Source organism: Triturus cristatus, chromosome 2_1 (assembly GCF_964204655.1).
Source record: "Triturus cristatus chromosome 2_1, aTriCri1.1, whole genome shotgun sequence".
In the NCBI taxonomy this organism is placed as follows: domain Eukaryota; kingdom Metazoa; phylum Chordata; class Amphibia; order Caudata; family Salamandridae; genus Triturus; species Triturus cristatus.
Window position 1 is genome coordinate 831,328,603 of NC_140581.1, and position 23,310 is coordinate 831,351,912.

General features: G+C 44.7%; 1 protein-coding gene across 2 annotated transcripts in view; it reads left to right on the plus strand.

The window, feature by feature from the left end:
* Positions 1 to 23,310, plus strand: part of FANCC (FA complementation group C) — a 1,034,531-nt gene that overhangs the window by 873,826 nt on the left and 137,395 nt on the right. For both annotated transcript variants that reach the window (XM_085632903.1, XM_085632904.1), the window contains exon 11: positions 18,768 to 18,843. In XM_085632903.1, coding sequence (XP_085489029.1) covers positions 18,768 to 18,843 — 76 coding nt within the window. The remainder of the gene's footprint in view (positions 1 to 18,767; positions 18,844 to 23,310) is intronic.

Consider the following 23,310-nt stretch of genomic DNA (forward strand, 5'->3'; position numbering starts at 1 on the left):
ATACTAAGAAGAATCGGGCACTCGTTGTAGTTTGACATTGTCATTGGAGATGTACCTGTTATCCTTGCGATCAGGAAGTGGAGGTAAAATGACTGTTCTTGTACCCTGCACACCAAGCACTGGAACCGGTGCACAATAAGAGGGGCCAAACTCCTTCTTGTTCTCCACCTTCCCACGGACCAGGTCACCAACTTGAGGTAGCCAGCCAACTACTGGAATCTGAAGTGGAGGGAAAGTGTTCCTTTGCAAGACTTTCTCTATCCTCTTGTAGATTCTGTAACACAGCAGAATGATCATCTACGTCAAAGGGTGGGGCCGCCGCCGCCATGTCTAGGCCATCATGGTCCAGACAAACATTTTTATGGCAAAGAGCATTTCGTATGGGGTCCGCCCACCCAGAGACCTTCTAGGGAGATTATTAAGTGCACGTTGAACGCTATACAAATGGGCCAACCAGTTCCTGCCAGTACCTAAAACTCTAGCTGTTAAGGATCACTTTAAGTCACGGTTCATTCGGTCCACAACACTATTGCCCTCAGGCCGATATGGAGACGAAAATTTGACTTGGACCCCCAAAGATATCATGGCATTATTGTACACCTTAGAGGCGAACGCTGGACCCTGTACCACATGTAAAAATTCCCACAAAGACACGCAAATCCCTGATGACAGTTCGAGCATCAGCACTCCTTTGCAGCCAGACCCATAGAAAACGTGTGCACGAATCCACTGCAACTAAGATGTACTTATATGCAGTATCAGAGTAGAAAGGACCTCAGTGATCCAAATAAACACACCCAAGTGGTTTATTAGATATGTACAACTGTGTTTGAGGTGGACGCGCAGCAGTAGAAGGTTTAATCTGCTGGCAAATGTCACAAGTAAGGACATAATCACGAGTTTGTTAATACAATCCGCGCCACCAGTAATGTTGTTGCATGATAGTAACAGTCACTGAGACGCCTGCATGGGATGAAGCTATACCTACGAGAGCGGCTGTTATCTAAGCAAGTCTGCGGTCCACGTTGGGAATCAATCTGTCACCAACGTCGTTAATTCTCACATAGGGAACTTTATCAGGACTTAAATGATAAGAGTATTTAGAAGGGAAACCTCGAGGGTAATTATCACCCTTCTCTGTTGCAGCAATGGCTGCCAAGATGTCATCATCAATTTTACTTTTGGATCTTTTAACTGCTGCTACTAGATATGTTGCCACTGCTGATTTTGCTGCTTCGTCAGCTAAACTGTTGCCAACAGTGTGTACCCCGAAGCACTGGTGACCAAGAGTGTGAATTATATTCACAAGCGGCAGACGTTGTTTAAGTTTTGCGACTCGAACCCAAAGCATTTTATGTTTGATTGTGCTACCTTCGGAATCACGATATTCATTTTGAGACCAAAAGAATAAATTGTCGCTAAAAGACTGTACACAGTAGTATGAGTCACTCACAATAAGAGTAGTCACTCGAGGATCAGCAAACTCCAGTGCAAGCACTAGAGCGCGTAGCTCTGCCAACTGGGCGGTACAATCACCCAATGTCTGCGTATGTACGACATCAGACTTGAATTCTCCATACACAAAAGTAACAGCCACTATTGCGCAGGCCGCTGAATAAGCATGCTTAGAAGCCGTCGCCGGTTGCGCCGAACTGTCAGTGTAAATGATACAATGGTAATCCTCCAGTGGGCGCAAAGACAGAGGAGCTGGATGAACAAATTCATACTGCAAATACTCCTGAGTCTGCAATGAGGCATCAAAGGTGAAAGTGACATCCGGAGACGTCAAAGAAGTGGCTCATTGTATCCAACGTGGATGCAAAGCTTTAGAATTTGGTACACTGGCTTTCGTCACTGCCTCAAGGGCAGGATACGGTGTGACAACCAACATGTGTTTCCCTTGTGACAGCGCTCTCTCTTTCAGAAACACTGCAGTCAAAACGTTTTCGACAGTTGAAAAGCGCATTTCAGCCGAAGTGTACAAGTGTGACTATAGGGACTGTGTCTCCCTCATTAAACGTTAAGTACGTGAAACTCACTGCGCCAGGCACAATTCTTATTACGAGGTTTGTGTGGTTATCACGCGTTAATAAGAAGCAAGAAGATCAGCCTGCAAAGATTGCAGGATAGCTGAATATTCTGGCAGCCAGCTCGATTTGGAAAAAGTAGGTTGTACCAAGGCATATAGCGGCTTGATACGCTGGGCATAATCGGGAATGTAAGTACGCCCGAAATTTTAAAAAAACAGCAAAGATTGTAGTTTTTTCAGAGTTGTTGGAGCGCGCAAACATGCGCATTTCTCCAGGAAGTGAGGTGCTAAACCTCGACCTTCGTTGTTGAGTTCATAGCCCAAAAACGACATTGTATACTCTGCAATGTGTGATTTTGCAAAGTTACATTTGTAACGGAAGTCCGCAAACATAACTATGATGCGTTCAAGGCGACACAGATGCAGCCATAATTCGTCGTCTGTGAGATAAATATCATCAACATACGAGTACGCATCAGGGTCAATGCTCTCTAACAGAGAGACTACATGTGCGGCAAAGACTCCAGGACGGTGTTTGTAGCCCATGGCTAATCTTTTACACTGTTTTTGTTTGCCACCTGAAGTAAAGGCTGTCCATTGACTACTAATAGAGGACAGGTTATGGCTGTAAAAGCCATTGGAGATGTCAAGTGTGATCTTAAATCTTTTTCACTCGAGACTATCAATGGGGGCAGAACTGTGGGTATTTTGTACCGCGCACGTCCGACAATGAGAGTTCAAATGTCGATAATCCAAAACTAGGCGGTACGACCTATCAGGTTTGGTTACAGTGAAAAGAGGATTATTCATGGGTGACACACATGTTTCAATTACCCCTTGATATTCCAATTGTTCAAGTATTTCTGCGACGTGAGATCTACCTTCTCGGCGCATGGGATATTGGGGTTGTGGCTGGGGCATAGACCGTAATGGAATCTCATGGCTTAGCGACAATTTATCCCACCCAACCTGAGTACGGTACAATGCTGCAGCAAGCACCTGTGCCCACTCTTCTGCAAAGTTATGAGCTTGCTCCTACGGCACTGTCTGCGCGAAAGATGGGAGGATTGCCTCCTCCCCTCTAGGAGCAGCCCAATCAAAAGCTGGGGGCCAGTCCGCCTCTGCTAACAGAATGTCATATGTAGAGGTCAGATTCTCCCCAAAAATCCCTTTTATGATCCGTTGTATGTCACCTTCAATTAAAAGGACTATGTCATATAGTCTGTCAGGGGGAGCCACTCTAGTGTCAACAGTTTCTACAGTAATAAATGTCAGTTGCTGTCGCCTTCAGATTTGGACGCAGTGCTTGCCGCACTATTGTAACCTCCACTGCGCTGTCTAGCAGCGTTAGTGCCCATGTCAGGTTCCGAAGCTGTGTTCTCACTATCTGTGGCATACCTCGCTGTTAGTGCAGCAACTTTCTTTTTCTGAAACGGAGATCTTTGACGTGCAAATTCGTCCTGCTTGCCTTTACCATCAGCCGGGCAGGGCTGCTCTTGTCCTTGAGGGGCACCCCGACCTCTGCCACGTTCACCTCCACCGGCTTGTGAAACCGATGTTTCCTGTGAAGAACGAGGAGAACGTTGTTCAGGAACCTGAAATCTATCAGGAGACCTAATTCTAGTGCAATCGCACAATTCATATGTGCGTTCAGTAGTCACTGGTATCGGTGACGCGGGACGAGACCCCTGTTTCTGTTGCTGCTTACCCTGCTTCTTAGTTTTCCAATTTTGTTTAGGAAAAGCTGGACGGTTGTCCTTCGTAGAGTTTGCGGTTGCGCTGTAGTTTTAGCAAAAGGCCTAACCCCAAACTATTGCGGTAAATGGTCTTATAAGCCTCCGCAATACTTCTTGGTAACTGCCGGGGTTTGCCGACGTCGGCGACGAGGCGCAGTTCATTCGACACTTGAAAGTTAACCGCATCTCCCTTGACGTTAGCAAGGATGAGATCAGCAACTACTTCGAACACACCGACAAGCCTCATTCCCAGCTCGACCACCGCCTCCGGACCGTGCTCATCCTGAACACGCATGATCACGGAGGGCAACACAGTCATAGACTGTGTGCCGAAGCACTTCGCGTAGACTGCTGCAAATACTTTACCCCAGTTCTCACAATCTGTTACTTCTGGGACTAAGTCTTTCTGAAAACTTAATTGTAAGGATCCTGTGTTTCTCCACAGGAGTAGAATTAGGAAATACTGCTTCCAGCTGGTCAAATTTCTCAGCAAGCCAATAAGGCATATCGTCCTTATTCTGGGGGCGCTTGCCCATTACCGAATTAACCATGACGGGACTAATAGTAATCCCGGCCGGTTCAGCTGGTTGCGTCGCAACCCCAGGTGTCCCCACCTGGACATTGCGAGAGATATATTGCACCAAAGCCCTGTGTACCGCAATCAAGGCGGTATGTAGTTGACGTAAGTCATCCACCGGGGCTTGCTAATATCGTGGATGAGGTGTGAACCCGGCCAAGACTGGCCAAGTAGCCCCAGGAATAGACAAGGGACCTAACCGAACCAGAGTTACGGTGTGGGGGATGGCGCCATTGAACCAAATACGATGCTGCCAAACGGAAATTGGAATTTTCTGAGTCCTGTACGGCGTGTAATTAGCTGGATCTGCCATAGGAGTGTATGCGTGAAATGTCTTATCATCCGCATTCACCTCCGGAAAAGTAACCCAAGAGTAAAACAGCTCATAGGGGAACGATGCATCTGCACTCACTGCAAAGATAATAGACATTCCATCGTCTGGCACCCCGAACTGCATCAAATGACGCCGGAGAGGTACGCAACTATGTGCTGCAATAGCAACTTCAGCCATAAGGACACAGAGAAGAAAAGCAATCTATATTAACCCGTAGCACAAAAAGGGTCAGTAATTGAAAAATAAACCTTTTTAATTGTCAAGCTTGAGTGAACCTATAAGTCAACTATATAGGTAGGTTTAAACCGTCACTCCCGTCAACCGGAAACAAGAGTGAGGGTGTTGTGGATAAATATAAGCACTACTAAGGCGTCGCAATCATAAGACCAAAACGTTAGGAGCGCCATGTTGCGGGGATTCTGCTCATGCACAGAACTATGCACAGGAAACCAGGACCTGTGTGAATTGTGGTGTACCAAAAAACTCACCTCAGTACCTAGAACCCCTATCCGACTAGCATCAGTGTCGCATTCGTTCTCCGTATCATCTCGATGCTACAAATGATTAGACAACCCAGAACAAGCGACTTAGAATACTCTCAGGAATGGTGGGAATCAGAAACACCTTTTTGTTGTTATTCTCATATCAGTCCACAACGTGAGTGATCAGAGATACGGAAAAGTTTAAAATGTTTATTTTTAACTACTTGCTCCAAGGTGCAGTACTTTGGCTAACATAAGCAGGCAAATGATTAGAAATGCAACCATCAGCATTGTTACAATACCATTAAAAAAAGGGAGAAATCATATTATAATGATAGTGGAAACAGGTCCTATAATACCTTGTGAACCACCCTCACCAAGCTAGTTTTATATAATAATAGAGGGTCTCTAGGTTTGAATGGGGAACCCCATACCTCAAAGATCAGCTTAGGTGAATCACATCACAGGATCAGCACTGCTCTCTGTGTCTGGAAATATTTTCTCCAAGTGTGTCTGAATCATGCATGCATATTAAAGGCACCCAAGTTTCAGATATTTGCAGCTGTGTGCTTGTTGTGTCTATAGCGTGGGCTGATCAACCTGAATTCAACAGCATACATTGTTATTTGACCTTGACTGTCTCTGCACACAGAGTTCAGACTAAGGTCGCACGTCTAGGGATGTGAAAAGCAGACCGTTCTTATGTGAAGAAAAAGCAAGCAAGCAGTTTTACTTGTCATAACAACTACCTGTAGTGTCGTGTGCAAAAGCAGCAAAGTGGCAAGATGGGCGTTAACATCTAAAATGCTTATGCTAACTTAGCAATGTATGCAGACAAAACCCTGTCTCCACTACAAACTCACCCATCATTCTCATCTCTCACCCTTCGCTTTCAAGCTCAGGCTGAACTCACAGTAATCACATAGCACTTACATTGCTCAACATGCACTCATGCCATTCACCCTCCGATTTCCCTGCACTCACATGATCACACCGCTCACCCTGCACTTACATGGCACTCCGCTCACTTGTCACTCTCATCGCTCGCCCTGCAGTCCCATCACTCACCCTGCACTCACAGAGATCACACAGTACTTACAACACTCACCATGCACTAACACACTTCACCCTGCACTCACGACGTTCACCCTGATCTTAACCTACAATCACATGAGCACACCACTCACCCTGCACATACAACACTCCGCTCACCTGTCATTCTCACCACTCATCCTGCACTCGCAGTGATCACACTGTACTTACACCGCTCACCATGCACTTATGCAGTTCACCCTCCTATTACCCTTCCACTCCCACGAGCACACCGCACACCCTGCATTCAATTGACACTCACATGACGTCTCAGTGCTCAACCTGCACTCTCACTATTCACCCTGCACTCAGTCTCAAACAGGCACATCAAGCACCATGCATTGATTCTTTCCACACTGCACTTTCACCCACACCCAAACTCAAATGGACACATCACTCACCCTGCACTCACCTCACTCACCCTTCTCTCACTCTTCTCACCCTACTCTCACACAGGCACATTGCTCAACCTGCATTCACATGACACTCGCATGACATCTCACTGCTCGCCCTGCAGTCTCACCATTAACCCTGCACTCAATCTCAAACAAGAACATCATGCACTTTGCATTGATTCTTCCCACACTGCTCTTTCACCCGCACCCAAACTCAAATGGGCACCTCACTCACCCTGCACTCACCTCACTCACCCTCCACTCACCACAGTCGCCCTCCACTCATTCCTCTCACCCTACTCTCACACAGGTACATTGCTCACCCAGAACTAACATAGGCACTTGGGTCACTCACACAACTTACCCTTCACTCACATGGGCACACCACTCACCATGCACTCCAACGGGCTCATCATTCTCCCCAGACTGACTCCACTTACCCTGCACTCCCTCCTCTCACCCTGCACTCACACGGGTACACTGCTCCGCCTGCACTCACACAGGCACTCCATTCACAAGTCACTAACACAGTTTACCCAGCTTGCGCACAGGCACAATAATCTGGCAGAACTCACTGGGACACACCACTCACTGTGCACTAATTCCTCTCACCATGCACTCACCAGTCACTCCCGTAGATCACCCTGCACTCACAGGCTGTAATGCTGCCTGCATGGAGAACGGGGAAAGTGTGCATGAATGGTTTGGGCAGCCCGAGAGGGCCGACTAAACAGTCATTGCACACTTAGAAGTGGGAAAACCACCCCTCCCCTGCCCTGCTCTGAGAGCATAGCAGCCCCGCCCTCCCTCCGCCCTCAAAAGCAGCTGGAAGCATTAAATGATAATAACTTAGTTATTATCATTTAATACTTCTTCGCACTGCTTAAAAGCAGCGGGGCGACACTCTTCCGCCATGGTGGAGGAGCCGCTACTGACTGCTGTTGTCCCCAGAGAAGGAAGGTAGTCTTCACAGAATGAAATCAAAGATTCTGACTGGAAGTGAAGAGCCAATTAACAAACCAATTGTGGAGCTGTGGTCAGCTCTCATGTCGTTTTGAGCATGAGAGCAGGGTCATGATTGGTCTGAGCAGACCAACAAAGCTCTCCCCTCCAGGCTAAGAGCCTGTGCCTGCAGTCCACCCAGCCGTTTCACAGCAGATATAGGGGCAGTCTGAAGTGCGCACGTCGGGCTGGCTGTTGCAAGACGGCCGCCAAGCCAACATGCGCAGTGCGAGCCCCAGGCTTAATAAAACTCATTCCTGCTGCAAATCAGCAGCAGGAATGGCCCGCCCCCAAGCCATGAGAGAGAGAGTGCACTTAAGTTCAAATTAAATGGTCATGTCCACCGACCATTCCATCAGTCAGCTGCATCTGCTGGTCTCGCAGCAGGCGGTGCGACCCTCCTTCAAACCAAAGGAGGAACCGCCCCTGCATTTAGTGTACATCAGTCTTGCCTTGAATTTTGACCGCAGTTTTTAGGTCTCGCCTGAGACAGCGCTTTAGCGCTGTTCTGGCGAGACTTATAGTAAGCGAGTTTTGGAAGTGCAAACAGTGCTTTTCAGGCCTCCAAATACAGTGCATGTGCGCCGGGCGCGCGCACCATTTGGCAGCCTGAAAAGCACTGCCTGATCACTTCGCGGCCCCTTTGATGTCCGTCAGTGAGCCGCGCGGCCACTGAGGACATCAAAGTGCACACCATTTGCACTGTGCCCGCCCCCACTCCCCCCTCCTACTCCCTCCTCGTCAACTTCAGTGCGTCACAGATCGGAGAATGCCGGCACAAGAGGACAAACACGTCTTTGAACAATACACACTGGAGGCAACTGTCACAAATAAAAGTGACTCTCATGCGCCGTTATTATAAAGATGGATAACCATCGGGTCCGGCTTCGCCTTGCCAGGCCCGGGTTCCTTCTAAGTGTCTGTACACATTAAAAACCAGACCCACATGCACCTCTTGCCATGGCTGATATAAAATACAAAACTCTATTTTTTCTTTCCTTTGTCTAAAAACTAATAACTTGTCCAATCAGAGTTATGGCTCTTTCTGAAAACTAATAACTTGTCCCATCAGATTGGTGATTCCTTATTATTGTCATTCAGCTCTATTGACAGGGGAACTTTATACTCTTCCACTAGCTGTTTTCTGTCAATGCATTTTCCATAATTTACTATCACGCGAATATCTCATTGCAACTGAACAATCATATGGTCCAGATTCTAGTTGTCTCGGATAAGACTCGTGGTTAAGGTAGTGGAATAAAGAATGTTAACTTGTCCCATTCTCCAGTCTTAGAATCATTGCTCGTTGCGCGTGAGACTCGCACATTACAAGAGACCCGTTGTCCCACACATGGAAATACCAAAAGACTTGTGGGCAATTGTGTGACATGTGGAATGAGGTGTTAGACTATAAATTAAGGAGAGGAACAGATTGAAGATGATCGAGGCAAACTCAACGACCAGAACACTTAAGTAAAGTTGATGGCTCGAGAATAGGTGGAGCATGGTAGAGGGGTCAGGCGGGCAACGAGAGCCAAATTTCGGGGGGGGCTGAAGAAGATTTGGGGGGGGGGGGCTAAGTCTTCCAGCCATAGGCAGAGTGGCTGTAAAAAGGGGTGAAAACACAACAAAAGCCTCATTAACGAGTAACTGGTCTTTTAAAGACCTGTGAAGTACTCGGGTCCGGCTGCAATTAGACGGACGCCAGCCCGCGAGGCTGTCTCAGCCGGGCTGACACACATGGGGGGGGGGGGGGGGGGCTGATGCCCGGTGAGCCCAATGGGTGTTGCGCGCCTGAGAGGGGTACTCCTATGCCGAATCGCGTGTCTGATGCATGAAAGTTGCAAACAATAACCATAATCTTGTAATCTCAAAAGTCGGGCGTGTGCAACATATGTAAGAGTGCACATTCCCTGCAACGACAAGAATATAAGTATCGTGTTGCTCAATATGTTTACACTGTAAAACAATAAAAGGTGTTTTTCTTAAGTTCCTCAAATTTGAGAAGCATAACTTCTCTATGAAAACATGTACTTTGGTTCAAACCCTGACCTCAAATCCCACTAGTGGACGTTGATAAAGATATTTAAGCGAACACTAATATTTGTATGTCTTAACATCGATCACAACAACATGAAGAGAGTAAATAGCCCGATGATTTATGCATATTCCCTTGCGACGCTTAAAAAGGAAATAGAAAACACTCACTGTATCCATTCAGAGCTTCCACATCCCCGCTCTTGTGTGCACTTAATACAGAATGTGAGGCTGAAACAATACCTGCATCCACACAGCGCCCACAGCCAGCTCGGAAAGAGAAGTGCGCAACAGCCGAGGGCATCTGCTCGCCCGCAGCTCGTAAACACATAGCCACCTTCCTGGTGTGTTTTTTTTCTCACCTTCTTTCCTCCCGTCTCTTGACACCGACTGGTCCCTGTGACGTCAGTCTGAAGAAGTCGTCCCTGCTTCAGTTTCGGTTTCAGAACAGCGGAAAGTAAACCCTTTTCCTGATCGCCCCATGACTAAGCCGCCTCCCTCTTCGGTTTCAGAATAGAAACGAGGTTTCTTCCTCAGCTCGAACCCGCTCTCTGCGAGTTCATTGCACAGAAATAAACGACATTGAGATCATTCTATGATAGTATACCAGTTTACTTTTTCTTCTAAATTCTTTTAAAGTAAAAAATGTTTTCAAGTTGTACTTGTTTTTTAGGTCTCGCCTGAGACAGCGCTTTAGCGCTGTTCTGGCGAGACTTATAGTAAGCGAGTTTTGGAAGTGCAAACAGTGCTTTTCAGGCCTCCAAATACAGTGCATGTGCGCCGGGCGCGCGCACCATTTGGCAGCCTGAAAAGCACTGCCTGATCACTTCGCGGCCCCTTTGATGTCCGTCAGTGAGCCGCGCGGCCACTGAGGACATCAAAGTGCACACCATTTGCACTGTGCCCGCCCTTGCACATCACCAACGCACAAACCTCCTCTAGTTTCTTGAAGTCGTTTTCAATCGGACACGTTGTTGTAGTATCATTACATGAACTCTTCTACATTATTACTTATTTAGTTTGTTTCCCTTTAAGCTGTTAATACGCGTCCTATTCCATTTTAGAACTATGTGACGGGAAGGCAGTCATTGTTAGCCTGACCTTCCTCGTATGCAGTGCTTGCTGTGCCGTGGGTCCTATTATTCTCTTAAACTTAAAAGAAACAATAAAAGACAGCTGTTATTGTCACCGTCGTTTTCCGACTCCTTTCCTTCATCGCTAACCCGGTACTACAATTAGGTACCAGGAGGGGGTTACTTTTCTGCTGTTTCTCTTCGCTGGAGGAAGTCTTTCACAGTCCAGGAGCCCTTGACGAGGCGCTAACCTTTTAAAACCGACACAAGTTTTGCCTTTTGGCACCGAGATTAATGTTTTCTCTCGGTTCGTTAATTATACACAAACGGGGAGACGAAGGCGGCCTTGGAGGGGACTTTATTAAAATCACTGGTGCAGCCTACGTTTTTCAAATATCGTCTTCCTATATTTATCACATGAGGTGATAGGAGGCGCCATGACTCCGAGAGGACTGGAAGGGCCAGGGACACAGGCGCTCAGAAATGAGAAAGGGCATTACTAATTATGTTCAGTATTAGATAAAGTTGTGAACTTCATCCGGAAGGGACGTCACTTCCTAGTTGTTTAGGTAACGTGCCCTTACCGGTACCAAAAAGCAGCGGAGCTTGAAAGAGCAGTCTCTTCCCTGTCCGGGGCCCTAATACAGAGCTCCACGCAGCCTCGACGCTGCGCCTTCCCGTCCCACCTCCTTCTCTGGACCCCGCAGCCCCACGAACCTCCAGCCATGGCGGAGGCATCGCTGATCAACGTCTCGGACCTACAGCTTGCAACGCATCTGCCCTGCTGCCGGCCTCCCCCGAGGGGACGGCGCTGGACTACGGGAGCCTGATGATCATGGCGCTGCTGCCCATCTTCTACGGAGTCCTGCGGAGCGTGACCTGCGCCAACAGCAAGGTATGGAGCTTAGAGGGTATGGTGTAAGTGGGAAGAGAGTGAACTAGCCTTGTGTGTGCAGGATATAAATGAAGGGGTCTCCCAGCTATGGGAAAAACGGTGTCCTCTACCCAGTCTTGCACCTCTAACATTTGCCAGCAACATGCATTCTAAAACGTTGCTGATGCTGTCTGTCTTGGTGTGAGATGTAATGTGACGCCAATAGTCACTTTACACCAGCACCTCCTTTTTGAAACAACATTCACAGACCGGTCTAGAACGCCAGTGTTTTGAATCTGATGATGTCTCGATTTGGCAAGGAAATGTGGACGAAACAGTTAACACCGAACACTGATTTTAATGTACTTGTGCAAATGGACATTTGCAGTGTGTTTATAGCTTTATATTGACCTTATTTAACTGTTTGACCCCTAACAAAAACATACCCCTGATGTGGCTTAATTCTTAGTTTTAGAAAGCCAGAGGTGGGGCTATAGCTTAGGTTATGATTTACCACGTGGAAGCGAGTGTCGGATTCTGCATCCATTTATGTTTTGTACTATCAACCATTGAAATAAAATGAATGACTCAATAGTTGGCAAAATTCATTGGCACATAATATTTCCCCCACAAGAGGAGCACAACGCGTCTAGTGGTAGAACCTTCAAATTAGTGAACGTCCCTCAAGTCTTTAATAGTTTTCTTCTTCAGGCATTGTTAGTGTATAACAAGTACCTTGGAGAAATACATCCACCTGTTTTCAGCACAAATGTATTTTGCTACTGCTGAACTCAGAGATGTTTGTATAAACAGTAGGATGTACTGTAGTAGGGTATAAATGTAAATACAAGAATACTATTTACATTATTTGGTAATATCCGCATGGGAGCAGGCCACTCATCTACACAAGTTGCAGATTTTCAAAAGTTTCCTTTTCAAATTAAATGAGCTGTACCTTTTCCTGGTTTTTGGTCCTGGTATATGCTGGACTTATTTGTGGTGTTACTAGGCCTATAAGTGTCATCTTATCGGACAAGAAGCATATGCTGCTATAGCAAACCTCTGTTTTACTGGATAAAAAGTACAGTCATTGCTTTGGGAAATTTCATTGGCTTCATTCCATAGCATGCATAAATTACACTTAAGCAATATCATGTTTACATTTCCGTCATTGCTTGATGTGTTTTGTATGGCCTTGCACAATAATAAGCATGAAGTGTATTGCTTAACAATATTCTATAAATATTTCCCAGTTATTGTTCTGTCGTGTTGCTTAACTAGGCCTCAGTTGACTCTTGAACAATGTTATAAGCCGGTAGGAAATCTGCCTTTTCTATATAGTCACCCCAGATTTTTCGTCTTTTGCTGGACCCTATATTTGTGCTGGCTTTAGAACTCTGTTAACCAGAAATGGAGTCCCATTGCTCCCCCTTTAAACATACTTAAATTGGCTTATTCCTAATTGGCTCATTTAACTTTCCTGTAAGCCCCCAGTATATGGTGTAGAAAGTGTTTAGGACCTGGAAGTTAAATGCTGCTTGTGGAGGACAGCACCTGTTGTGCCATCCACTATAGTAGCTGGAGAAATATGGCTTCAGTCCTACCTTTTGTAGCCGGGCTGCTGCAGTGGAAAACCTGCAGTGCAACCTGTTTGCATAACACTTTGACAGGTAAAAATGCCCTTTTAAATGTAGTCCAGCTTGTGTAAGCCTGGTAGCCTGCAAGGTAGGTTGCATGGTATTTAAAACAAGCATTTGCAATGCAATAGGTCTTGCATTTGCGAAAGTTTGAGCTATTGACATTGTAAATGACATGCCTTTTATTTATGCGTTTGAAAAACCTGCAAGCTGTGCGTAAACAAGCACTTTGTACTTATAGTCCATGCTTATGAGAAGCAAGGCTGGCAGTCTCTTTTACTGCCAGCCTTGCTTCTCGTAAAGTGCGTGTTTATGCACCGCTTGCAGGTTTACAAAACAAATGAATAAAAGGCATTGTCATTTACAATGCCAATAGCTCCAACTCTCGCAAATGCGAGACCTATTGCATTGCAAATGCTTGTTTGAGTTATAAGCGTCTACATTTCTGGCTTTCACATGGAGAAAAGGCAACGTAGTTAACTGGTCTTTCTATCTCCTTTATTTCTAGGAAATAGCTCGAAATGGGCACCTGAAACCTCTTGTCTGTCCTCCTGCCACGGGTACTGCAGTTAGATGCGGGTGACATCTTGTGGAGACTTGTATCATTGGGGCTCTCCTCTTCCCTGTGTGTTTTCATGAGTGAAGGGATTCATCGGTTTTGTTTGGGCCACCCTGTATTGTTAGGTAATTCTTCATTTGCAAATGCTTGTTATTTTGGGCGGAGGGCCCGGTGATCTGCAGGCTGAGCCTGTTTCCCCCTCTAGTCTCGTCGAGTGTGTAGTCATCGTGAGCGTCTCTCATTCAACTCCTGTTTGCTGCTGCTAATAGAGCTGCTATGTCGTGAACATGAGGATGCCAACCCCCACTTTTAACCTTCTTGCTACCCTACCCACAAAGGATTGGCTAATGGATGGCCTTAGGCCAACAATAGTTTCATACCAGCATTAATCTGTAGCGTCTGCGTTCTGAGGAGCTTCTTTTAAAAGGATATCTCACTAGGGGCCACATGTAGAAAGCAAAATTGCGATCGCAAACGCCGAAATTCGCCGAATTTCGGCGTTTGCGATCGCAATTTTGCTAAGTGGGATGTAGGAAGGAAAAGCTGCATGCAAAATAAGGAATCGCAAAATTTGCGATTCCTTATTTTGCAAATGCATTTAAGGAATCCCAAATAGCGATTCCTTAAATGCAATGTAGAAAGCACCCAAGTTGTGCTATTTTGGCTTATGGAATCGCAAATTACCACCAACTTCAGGTTGATGGTAATTTGCGATTTCTTTCAATAATGCAGTTGTTTGCATTATTCAAAGTGCCATGTGGCACACATACATGCCCTTAGTGCATGTATGTGCGCCACATGTGCACCCATGCTCATTACAGGGGTGCAAAAGGGTGTCATGTTGACACCCTTGCACCCTTGAAATTGCATTCTCAATTTGCGATTCTCTAATTGAGAATCGCAAATTGAGAATGTCTTCCTATTCATTCCTATGGGCCTTTTAGCCCATAGGAATGAATGGCAAGGTATTCCTTATTTGCGATTCTCAATTAGAGAATCGCAAATAAGGAATAGGTGGGATTCGCAAACAAAATTGCTAATCCTACCTACATAGCATTTTGCTATTCTCTAATTGCGATTCCCTAAAAATTGCAATTAGAGAATCGCAAAACACAGCCTACCTACATATGGCCCTAGATTTTGTAAATATCCATCTTTCTTTTGGTGAACCCTCCTACAGCTGAGCTGTTAGATTTGCCTGTGGTAAGTGTAGAAGTTTCTGACACAATTGCGCTGCCAGATTTTATATCTGGCCACCATTTATTGCACTGCTGACACCGTTCACCCTTTCCTAGTTTTTTTAACAGCTGAATTTAGCAATACAAACTGTAAAAACAGCACAGTAGACTCCGAAAACTCTCAAGCCATTATAAAGTACAAAGGGGGAACAGCAGAATCGCAATGAAAAACAGCACCAGTACACCTGTTCATAACGAAATATGGAAGCTGAAGATACAGAACGCTGTTGTCAATTAATAGTGACTCATTCGAAAACCAAGGTGGAAGGAGCCGAACAGTCAAGAAAACACATCATTTAAGAGAAAAAGACAAAGAAACGCAATTCACAGAAGCCTACACCCCACTCTAATTCTCCCCTTATATAAAGGGCACCAGACCCCAGAAACGCAGGCCAGTGTGCCATTAACCCCACAAACAGGCCGGAATGGCTGCAAGGAACCCCCCTCATCAAACCTTTGGTTGTTCCTCCTACAGGTCCAGACTAAGCAAAAACTAGCGGCCTCGACTAACTAAAATCATGTCTTTTTCCAGGTGAGCAACTTTTATGTGTAAAGGCTGGCCTGCTCACTCTTGTCTCCCGCTGACTGTAAGTTCCCCTCGAGTGGGGCTTCTTATGTCAAGCTAGGTTGGCTGACTACATTCATGACCTTTTGTTCATGAACAAGACTCGCAGCGCTTTATGCTGTACTACGACGAGCAAATAGTAGCCATTAACGTGCTTCTAACAGGTGAAACTCGACTCCTTTGTCCTGAGGATGGCTGTACATCTTATTTTTCCACCTCTTCCCCTACCTCCTGTATATCCAGCAAATCGCAGAACATTGCCTCCAACACATCTCTGAGCTGCTCGCCCATGAAAGAGTAGGGAATAATAGGCACTCAGGCGTGTGTTACTACACAAATTGTCCAAGGTTTCCACCGTAGAGACAGGTTTTCAGTGCTTTTTAAGGCACAATTTTTAAATGTTTCGGCCCAACCAGAGACTCCTAACTCTAACATAATTATTTCCGCTGCGTCTTCTCCGACTCTTTTTCCCTGACTCTCTTACCCCTCAATCAGAAGTACTCGAGTTGTCAAGCCTTCTTTTTTTTGTCCTCTGCTGCATTCACTACTTCACTCACCGCAGTTTGGTCACAGTCATATGCAAATCAGTCTTGACCCTGCTCCAATAGGAGCAGTCGAGCCAGAACTGCCTCCTTGAACCAGAACACATGCAACCCAAGACTGTTTTCACCCTTATTAGGGCTCCTCAGTCAGGTATAGCTTGGTTCCTGTTGCACAGTGTCCACGGAACCCACGTCTGGGTATACCTGTCCCACTGCTTGGCACATGCTGGGGAGAAGCTGTAGCACCGTCGATACACAGCAATGGGAGTTGCCTTTCTGATAATATTTGACCCAGATGCTGACCTAGCAGTTCCTTCTTATGAAAGGCGGTCCCACCTTCCACCAGACAGCCCTAGTAATCTTTTCAAACAAGGGGGATGAGGCTTGGATCGGGAGCTCCAAAAAGACATGGTCATCTTGAGTCCTGGCTCTGTATACATGCCACCAACATTTGCATTTTTCCACCTTTCTGCATAAATTCTCTTTCTCTTTGAGATCATGCTTAGCTAAAAAAAAAAAAAAGCAGCTTAGATTTGTTTTGGTTTCGTTTGATTTGGTTATCTGAGCAATTTGCTTCCATCCAATTCCGTAAACTTTGGAAGCTGTTATATGTTTTCGATAGTAATAGCGAGTTGGGATACAGCAGGGCATGAACATGTACTGCCTATATTTTATTCACATTGTTGGGACATTTACTTTTTTCCTGTGGTAGGTTATTAAAAAACACATAAAAGAACCTCATCAGTTTTTTACACCTGTATTTATATTAAACTTCTGAGACAATTCACCATTAGATCCAAATCATACTTTTGCGAAGAAATCCTTGTATAAAGATTTTATGAAGGTGACATGAAGAGATTGATTGACACGGCCACCAGTTTTTTTTCTCCAGCAGCTTTCTTTTTACAAGATCGAAGATTTGAGAACCTTGAAAACTTACAAGTGAATGGTGTTGCTTTGTCAAAGGACCCTTGAGGAAACCCTGCTCAATTAGTATGTTATATTCATACAGCCAACTTTGAAGCCCGATCAGGATGATACTTCTGTAGATCTTCAATCCAACTTCGATGAGGCTAATACTCCTGTAAGCAGTTGGATCGTTACGCTGTCCTCTTTTATAATTAGGCAAGATCATACTGTTGTTGTCTGAGGTAAACTTTAGGCCTGGGCAAAAATTTCGTTCCGTTCGCGGAAATTGCGATAATTTGACATTTTTGCGTTCCGCGGAGAGCGCGAAAATGTCAAAAATTCCGGTTTCCGCAGCTTGGCGATAATTTGTTTCTTGCTCGCGCTGTAAAATAATACATTCTCGCGCGCGCGCGATCGCCTTACCTGAATCCCTGCGTTCGCCGACAAGTTTTCTTGATCCGGTCGCGTTCTCCATGAGATGTTGTATTGTTTTTAGCCATTTGCGCTGTCTCGCGACAGTTCGCGCCCGCAGTGACGTCATGCGTCGCGCGATCACGTCTTTCTTCTCGCGATCATGCACCGCGAGAACAACTCAAAACAAGATGGCCGCGCCCGCAAGCAACCACATGGGTAAGTTGGCGACCCGCAACCATGCAGAAAATCTCGCGAACATGCCGGAAAAAAACTTCCGCATCTTCGCGATATTTCTGCTTGTTTGCGATAATTTTAAACATTCTCGCGATAATTTGCGAAGGTTAATTCCGCAAATTCCGCCCACCCCTAGTAAACTTCCAATAGTTGTATAGATGATGAATATTTTTACCAGGACTGGGATTCACCCATCTCTAAAGTTTTTAAAAAATTCATCAGGTAGAAGATAAGGACCTGTGGTGTTTTCTTTGAGCCACATTAAATATAACACATTACTAACTTTTGGAAAAATTGAAAGCAGGGAAGAGTACGCATACACATGCACAACCACAAAAGTTCCCGCACCTTCAAAGATGTATTAGATCTGTTTGTGTCAAGCGGGTGACGTTGGAATAAGATGCCATCATCAAAAACAATGAGCTTGAGATCTGATCCTGTGGTAGCATTCTCAGTTATATGGCTTTTTGTGATATTGTTATTTTAAAACTGAAGGAGTTTTTCGTCCTTAATACATTTATATAGCACACGAACAGGTACTGAAGGTCTTGGCAGTGATAGCGGTCACCCCTTCCTTTGAATCGGACCTCTTTTTCTAGTTTTGAAGTTTGCTGCGAAACGTTCTTATTGTCTTACTGCGTTGATTAAAATGTATTTAGATATAATCTTGGCATATTTTTATCATGGTTTATATATAATATAAATTTCTAGATGCATTTTTTTTAAACTTTTTTTTACAATGACAACCCTGAAATCTGGGGCATTCTTATAACAGGTGTATGTTTTGTTCCCTTCGAAATCGATCAAATTTCAATCAGCTACGAATATTTAATACACCCATTGTCATGTACTTATTTCACCTTTCCTTTGAAAGGCACGCTGCAGAGAAACATATGGGTGGTGTTATTGTTGCCTTACAATCGATAATAAAGAATACATTGATTTATTACATATTGTGCAGCTAAATAACATGTATAGATGAAATTAGGATTTGCCTGAAATCACAATTTCAAAAACATTTACATCTTTATTTTTTAGCACAAGATTCAACTGAAGTCTTTCTTTCGCCACAGTCAATCGTCACTCATTATGGCATTACTCCAAAACCCTTCTGGTAAGTTTAAGAAGTTAATCAGTAACTCATTCCTAAATATTAAGTTGTTTCAATATCTATCTCAAGTTTCAAAAATCCGATTGTTCAAACAGCATAACAGCTTATGTATAATTTTAAAGATTTCTGTTGCAAGCTGTGTTGATATGAACGTTCCGATGTTCTTATTGTGAATATTTCTGAATCAAATCTATAACCGAAACTGTCTGGGAAGATGGGCCAGCTATGGCAGGTCTCGCCCCCCCCCCCCCCCATCACCCCGAAAGCGTGCCAGAAACCACTATTATGGCTAACTCCTGTCTGAAGGAGTTGAATCCAGAACCAAAACATGGAGAACATAGAAAATAAAAGAGGAAAGACACTGATTAGTGCGTTTTAATCAGATCTGCATGAAAAAGTAAGAGAATACTTTCAAAGGGCCAAATAAAGCTGTTTGGTACCGCAATTGGTGGACACCATGGCTTCGATTCTGGAAAAAATTGTTAAATCTTCACCCATAGATGTATATCAGTTTGCTGCAAGCTTCTATTTGGAATGCACAAATATTCCTAGAGAGCTGTGCCAGTTTTAGGCTTTCAGGCGTACCTCTGGTAAATGTCATCTGGCTATCACCAAGAGCTCCTACTCCCTCTGTTCAAAGTTCTCCACAACCTCAAAAGGAAAAACATAGAGCCACAACTCTCTGCCTATTCTTTTTATTCCCTGCCAGTTTCTTCACCAGTTTAGGAAATTCTGAGACTACTCTAGGGTGCTGGCTTATGGACCACGTCCATCTCCCCAGCCACTGCTGCAATCACCCCAGTCTTTTCAAGCCTAGGAACGTGGATATGGCAGGCAACATGCATGGCTACATGGGCATCAGTCCTTCCAGTCCCCTTTCCGTGCAGCAATAGCCACCAAATCAGCAAAATCATCACCCACTAGAAGTTAGATCTGTGAGGCTGGTTGTGGGGTTCTGCATCACAAGTAAATCGTACAAGAGAGTCTAAAATTCGAACTGTATAAAACGGCAAACAAAAATGAGGTGCCTCGCTACACTTTTACAGATCCACATAAAAGACACTTCAAGGTAGAAAATACTGCACGAGTCATTTTCTCTGCTTCACAGTGTGCAGCTCACGCCTAACACCTTCGACCACTTCTAAGTGGTTACATTTGTGTACGTGACACCAACGTCTCGTGGGTGGCAGCCCTCTTTCTTCCACTGTCACTTGTGGCATCCTTGGTAGTCTACCACTTATTCCCTTTGTGTAGGTTTGATGATATTTGCAAGGCCATCTTGCTTAGGAGAGCCACTCGCCCCCTTCTGTTTCTCGTTTTCTGGTGCTCGTGTGTGACCCTTTGAGTGATGTGTTTTTGTGTCGTGCTTATAGAACATAAGCACTGGTGCATGAATTCAGGTCCCTGAAGTCTCCAGTCAACTATATATTTCCTCCTTTCGCTGGTATGAGCACTCTAAAGCAACGGCTAGGCACAATAAGTACAATATAAAATCTATAGAAAAGTCTGGGCCTTTCCAATACTTAATGTATTTTTTGTTTCCCTCCTCTGTGACTCTGCCCTCCCGAGTAACTTCTTGTAATCCATTATGGCATGGAAATAGCTATTTCAACTCTCTTTTCCGGTCAGTTACGGTGGCTCTGTGGATTCATGCAGCCACTCCACCGATTTGTATTCGACCCCAAGGTGATATTTTCCAATCATACTAGTTCCTCTGATTCTGTCCTCCTTCTAAGCTCAAAAGACCCAGATACCTCCTTGGGAGCGAACATGTGCTCTACAAATGTGGGTGAACGTGCTCTACAACTGCTGTGTTTATTTCCTTCTCTGCTTCATCTACTCCAGTCAGGACCCCCTAACACATCCACTTCCTCGACAAACAGGCCCACCTTTTTAGGCCACCTTTTTTTAATGTGATTTTCTTGAAATGTGGGCACTATGAGCTGATTCTGCTATGCACCTTTCTATGACAGTACAACTATACGTCAGTGATAGAACAGATGCAAAAACATTACATTCTGTTCACAGGAGCCAGTGTTCGTTCGTTTGTTAATGGCACTGAACCCATATATGAGAAAAAGGTCACATTTGGGTTCTAGACAATCACCTTGCAATTAAGCTTTGTTGAACTGCAGCAAGTCAATCCTGCAAGCACTCAAGGAAACGGTGCTCGGCTTTCAATGTTTGGGAAGCCAGGACAGGTATGAAGAGAGCACTGGGCCACTAGCAGTAACCTTCCACTACTGACGGTGCACGTATAACCTTTCCCTTGGCCGCTTTCCTCTTGAGTTATTTTACAGGCTGATATAAAAATCCATGTTTTTTTTTTAAATAAAGTTCTGTTTTGAATCGTCTTTCCGGTAAACACTTGTTTTCATGGCGTCCTTGCACTTTAAGCAGTGTAGACGATGAAGTGCCTGCTGCTAGGCTGGGTGCACTTGAGTCTGTCTGCATTTGTGTGCACTAGCAGTTGCAGGTTTTTGTTCTCCATCACCCTTCCTGTGAATATACTGTTTTTATAATTATTATTAAGCGTGAATACGTATAAATCTGTGTATGTTCGACCATAGAATCCCCTGCTCTGACATCACTATTCTGTGGAGCTTGACTTTGAGAAAATGTATAATCTAGACTATCATTTTTTTCCTAACCTTTGAACTATTTCAACTTAATTATGTTTCAAAACAAAAAAATAAATAAAAAATCGATCTGCTTTAATGAGACAACCTTCTAGATTGCATGTGAAAAGGAAGCAAAGGAAACCTGCGGGAAACGTCCTTGCATTAAAGATGTACAACAAAATCAAATATAGTGCGTCTGAACTCTACTCAATTACACTCAAAGTCTGCTTCATAAGTATGGTTTATATTTGATTGTTTTCTTCCACGTCGCAGGATGGCAGCTGAGTGCCCAGGTAAAGTTGTAAGATGATTTACCCTGATGAGAGAGACAGTGCTGCACGGTGTGCATACAAAGGCCACCTTTCCATACATGCCATTCACCCACTTCTCCAAACCAGAAGTTTTCGTTCACCCTCCTCTCTTCTCCTCCCTTCTTATTCCGCATCCTTCCTATCATTTCCGCTATATACATGTAACACTTTCTAACAATCAAAATTTGGCTAATGTTAATAACTTTCATAATAAACACAGTGAAAGGATGCTTCAAAGAAATGATACCTAACATTCCACAGTAGTTAAGGACTGCATCACACAGTGTACAGTAATTATATAGCACCAAGGATAATGTGCTGCATGGGTAAATACTTATAAGGTCCCAAAGGTGAGACCTATTAGCTATGCCAATGCTTGTTTCTTAAGGAATGCAGTCTCAGTTAATGTGTCTATTTTTGCAGAGTCTGCAGCACTAACACAATCACGTGTAATAGCTTCTCAGCAAACGATTCTAATTCCAATAATATCAATAACTGCACTTATTTATTATACAAGCTTGTAAAGAAAATGTGAATTATTGTCTGTGGCTGTTAAGGTATTTTATAGTCCACTGTCTTAGTGTTCTGAAGTATTTAAATGTTTGCTCAAGTAAGGTAGTAATAGGAAATCTAGCATTAGAGGCGTATTACTGTACAGAGTGTCGAAAACATGATCATGTTGACATAACATACCTTCATGCAGTAGGACGTGTCTAATCCTGACCTTTATAGAAATTAACTCCTACTTGCTGACGCTTCTGCAGCCTCATTTTTTAATCTGTCCAAACCCCTGCATCCCCCTCAAAATGGCCTTGTCCGCCATCCGTCCCCCGGTCGGGACACATACAAAGAACTTCAAAGCTTGCGCTAAAAGGTTTATTCCTATCGCAGACTTCCGGATCCCTTCAGGGCACGATTACACGCCGGCCGCGCCTCAGCTTGTAGAAACATTGCCAAATTCTTATTTTTCGATTTAAAACCAGTATTGAATCTTTCCGAATATCACAGCTTTCCTGATGAGGGTGTTGTGCATTTCATTCCAGCCTCACCTAAAACTGGCCCTTCGTCCTGTGAATTCTACTAAGCTCCACCTATCAGCAAGGAGGGGGCTGCCTTTTATTAAGGCGTAATCCCCAATGCATTAAGAGCCTACTGTTGTTGAATTTCAAAGATTGATGCTGCCAAAGGCGCCTAAAGACCGAGCCCTTTTGTACCGCCTCGAGCGAGCAGGTGGGTGAACCGGGCTCTTATCTGGAGAACTTAATCCCCTTGAAGCTTTTCCACGCGCAGGGACTAGAGAGCTGTTCCAGTGACGCATATCCGGTATGTGTGGGATCGCGCAGCCTGGCTCCCCTTCCGCTAGGTGTATTAGATGAACATTCAAGGCCTGGCTTAGAGGTGGAAGACCAGGGGCACAAAGATTTGTGACCAAGAATATTTGGAGAAACCTAAATTGCAAAGTGATATCCCTAAAATGTTGCGAATCTCTTCTCTTGCTTTCTTCTCATCCCTCTACCTGTTGAAGGTATTTCCTTTTA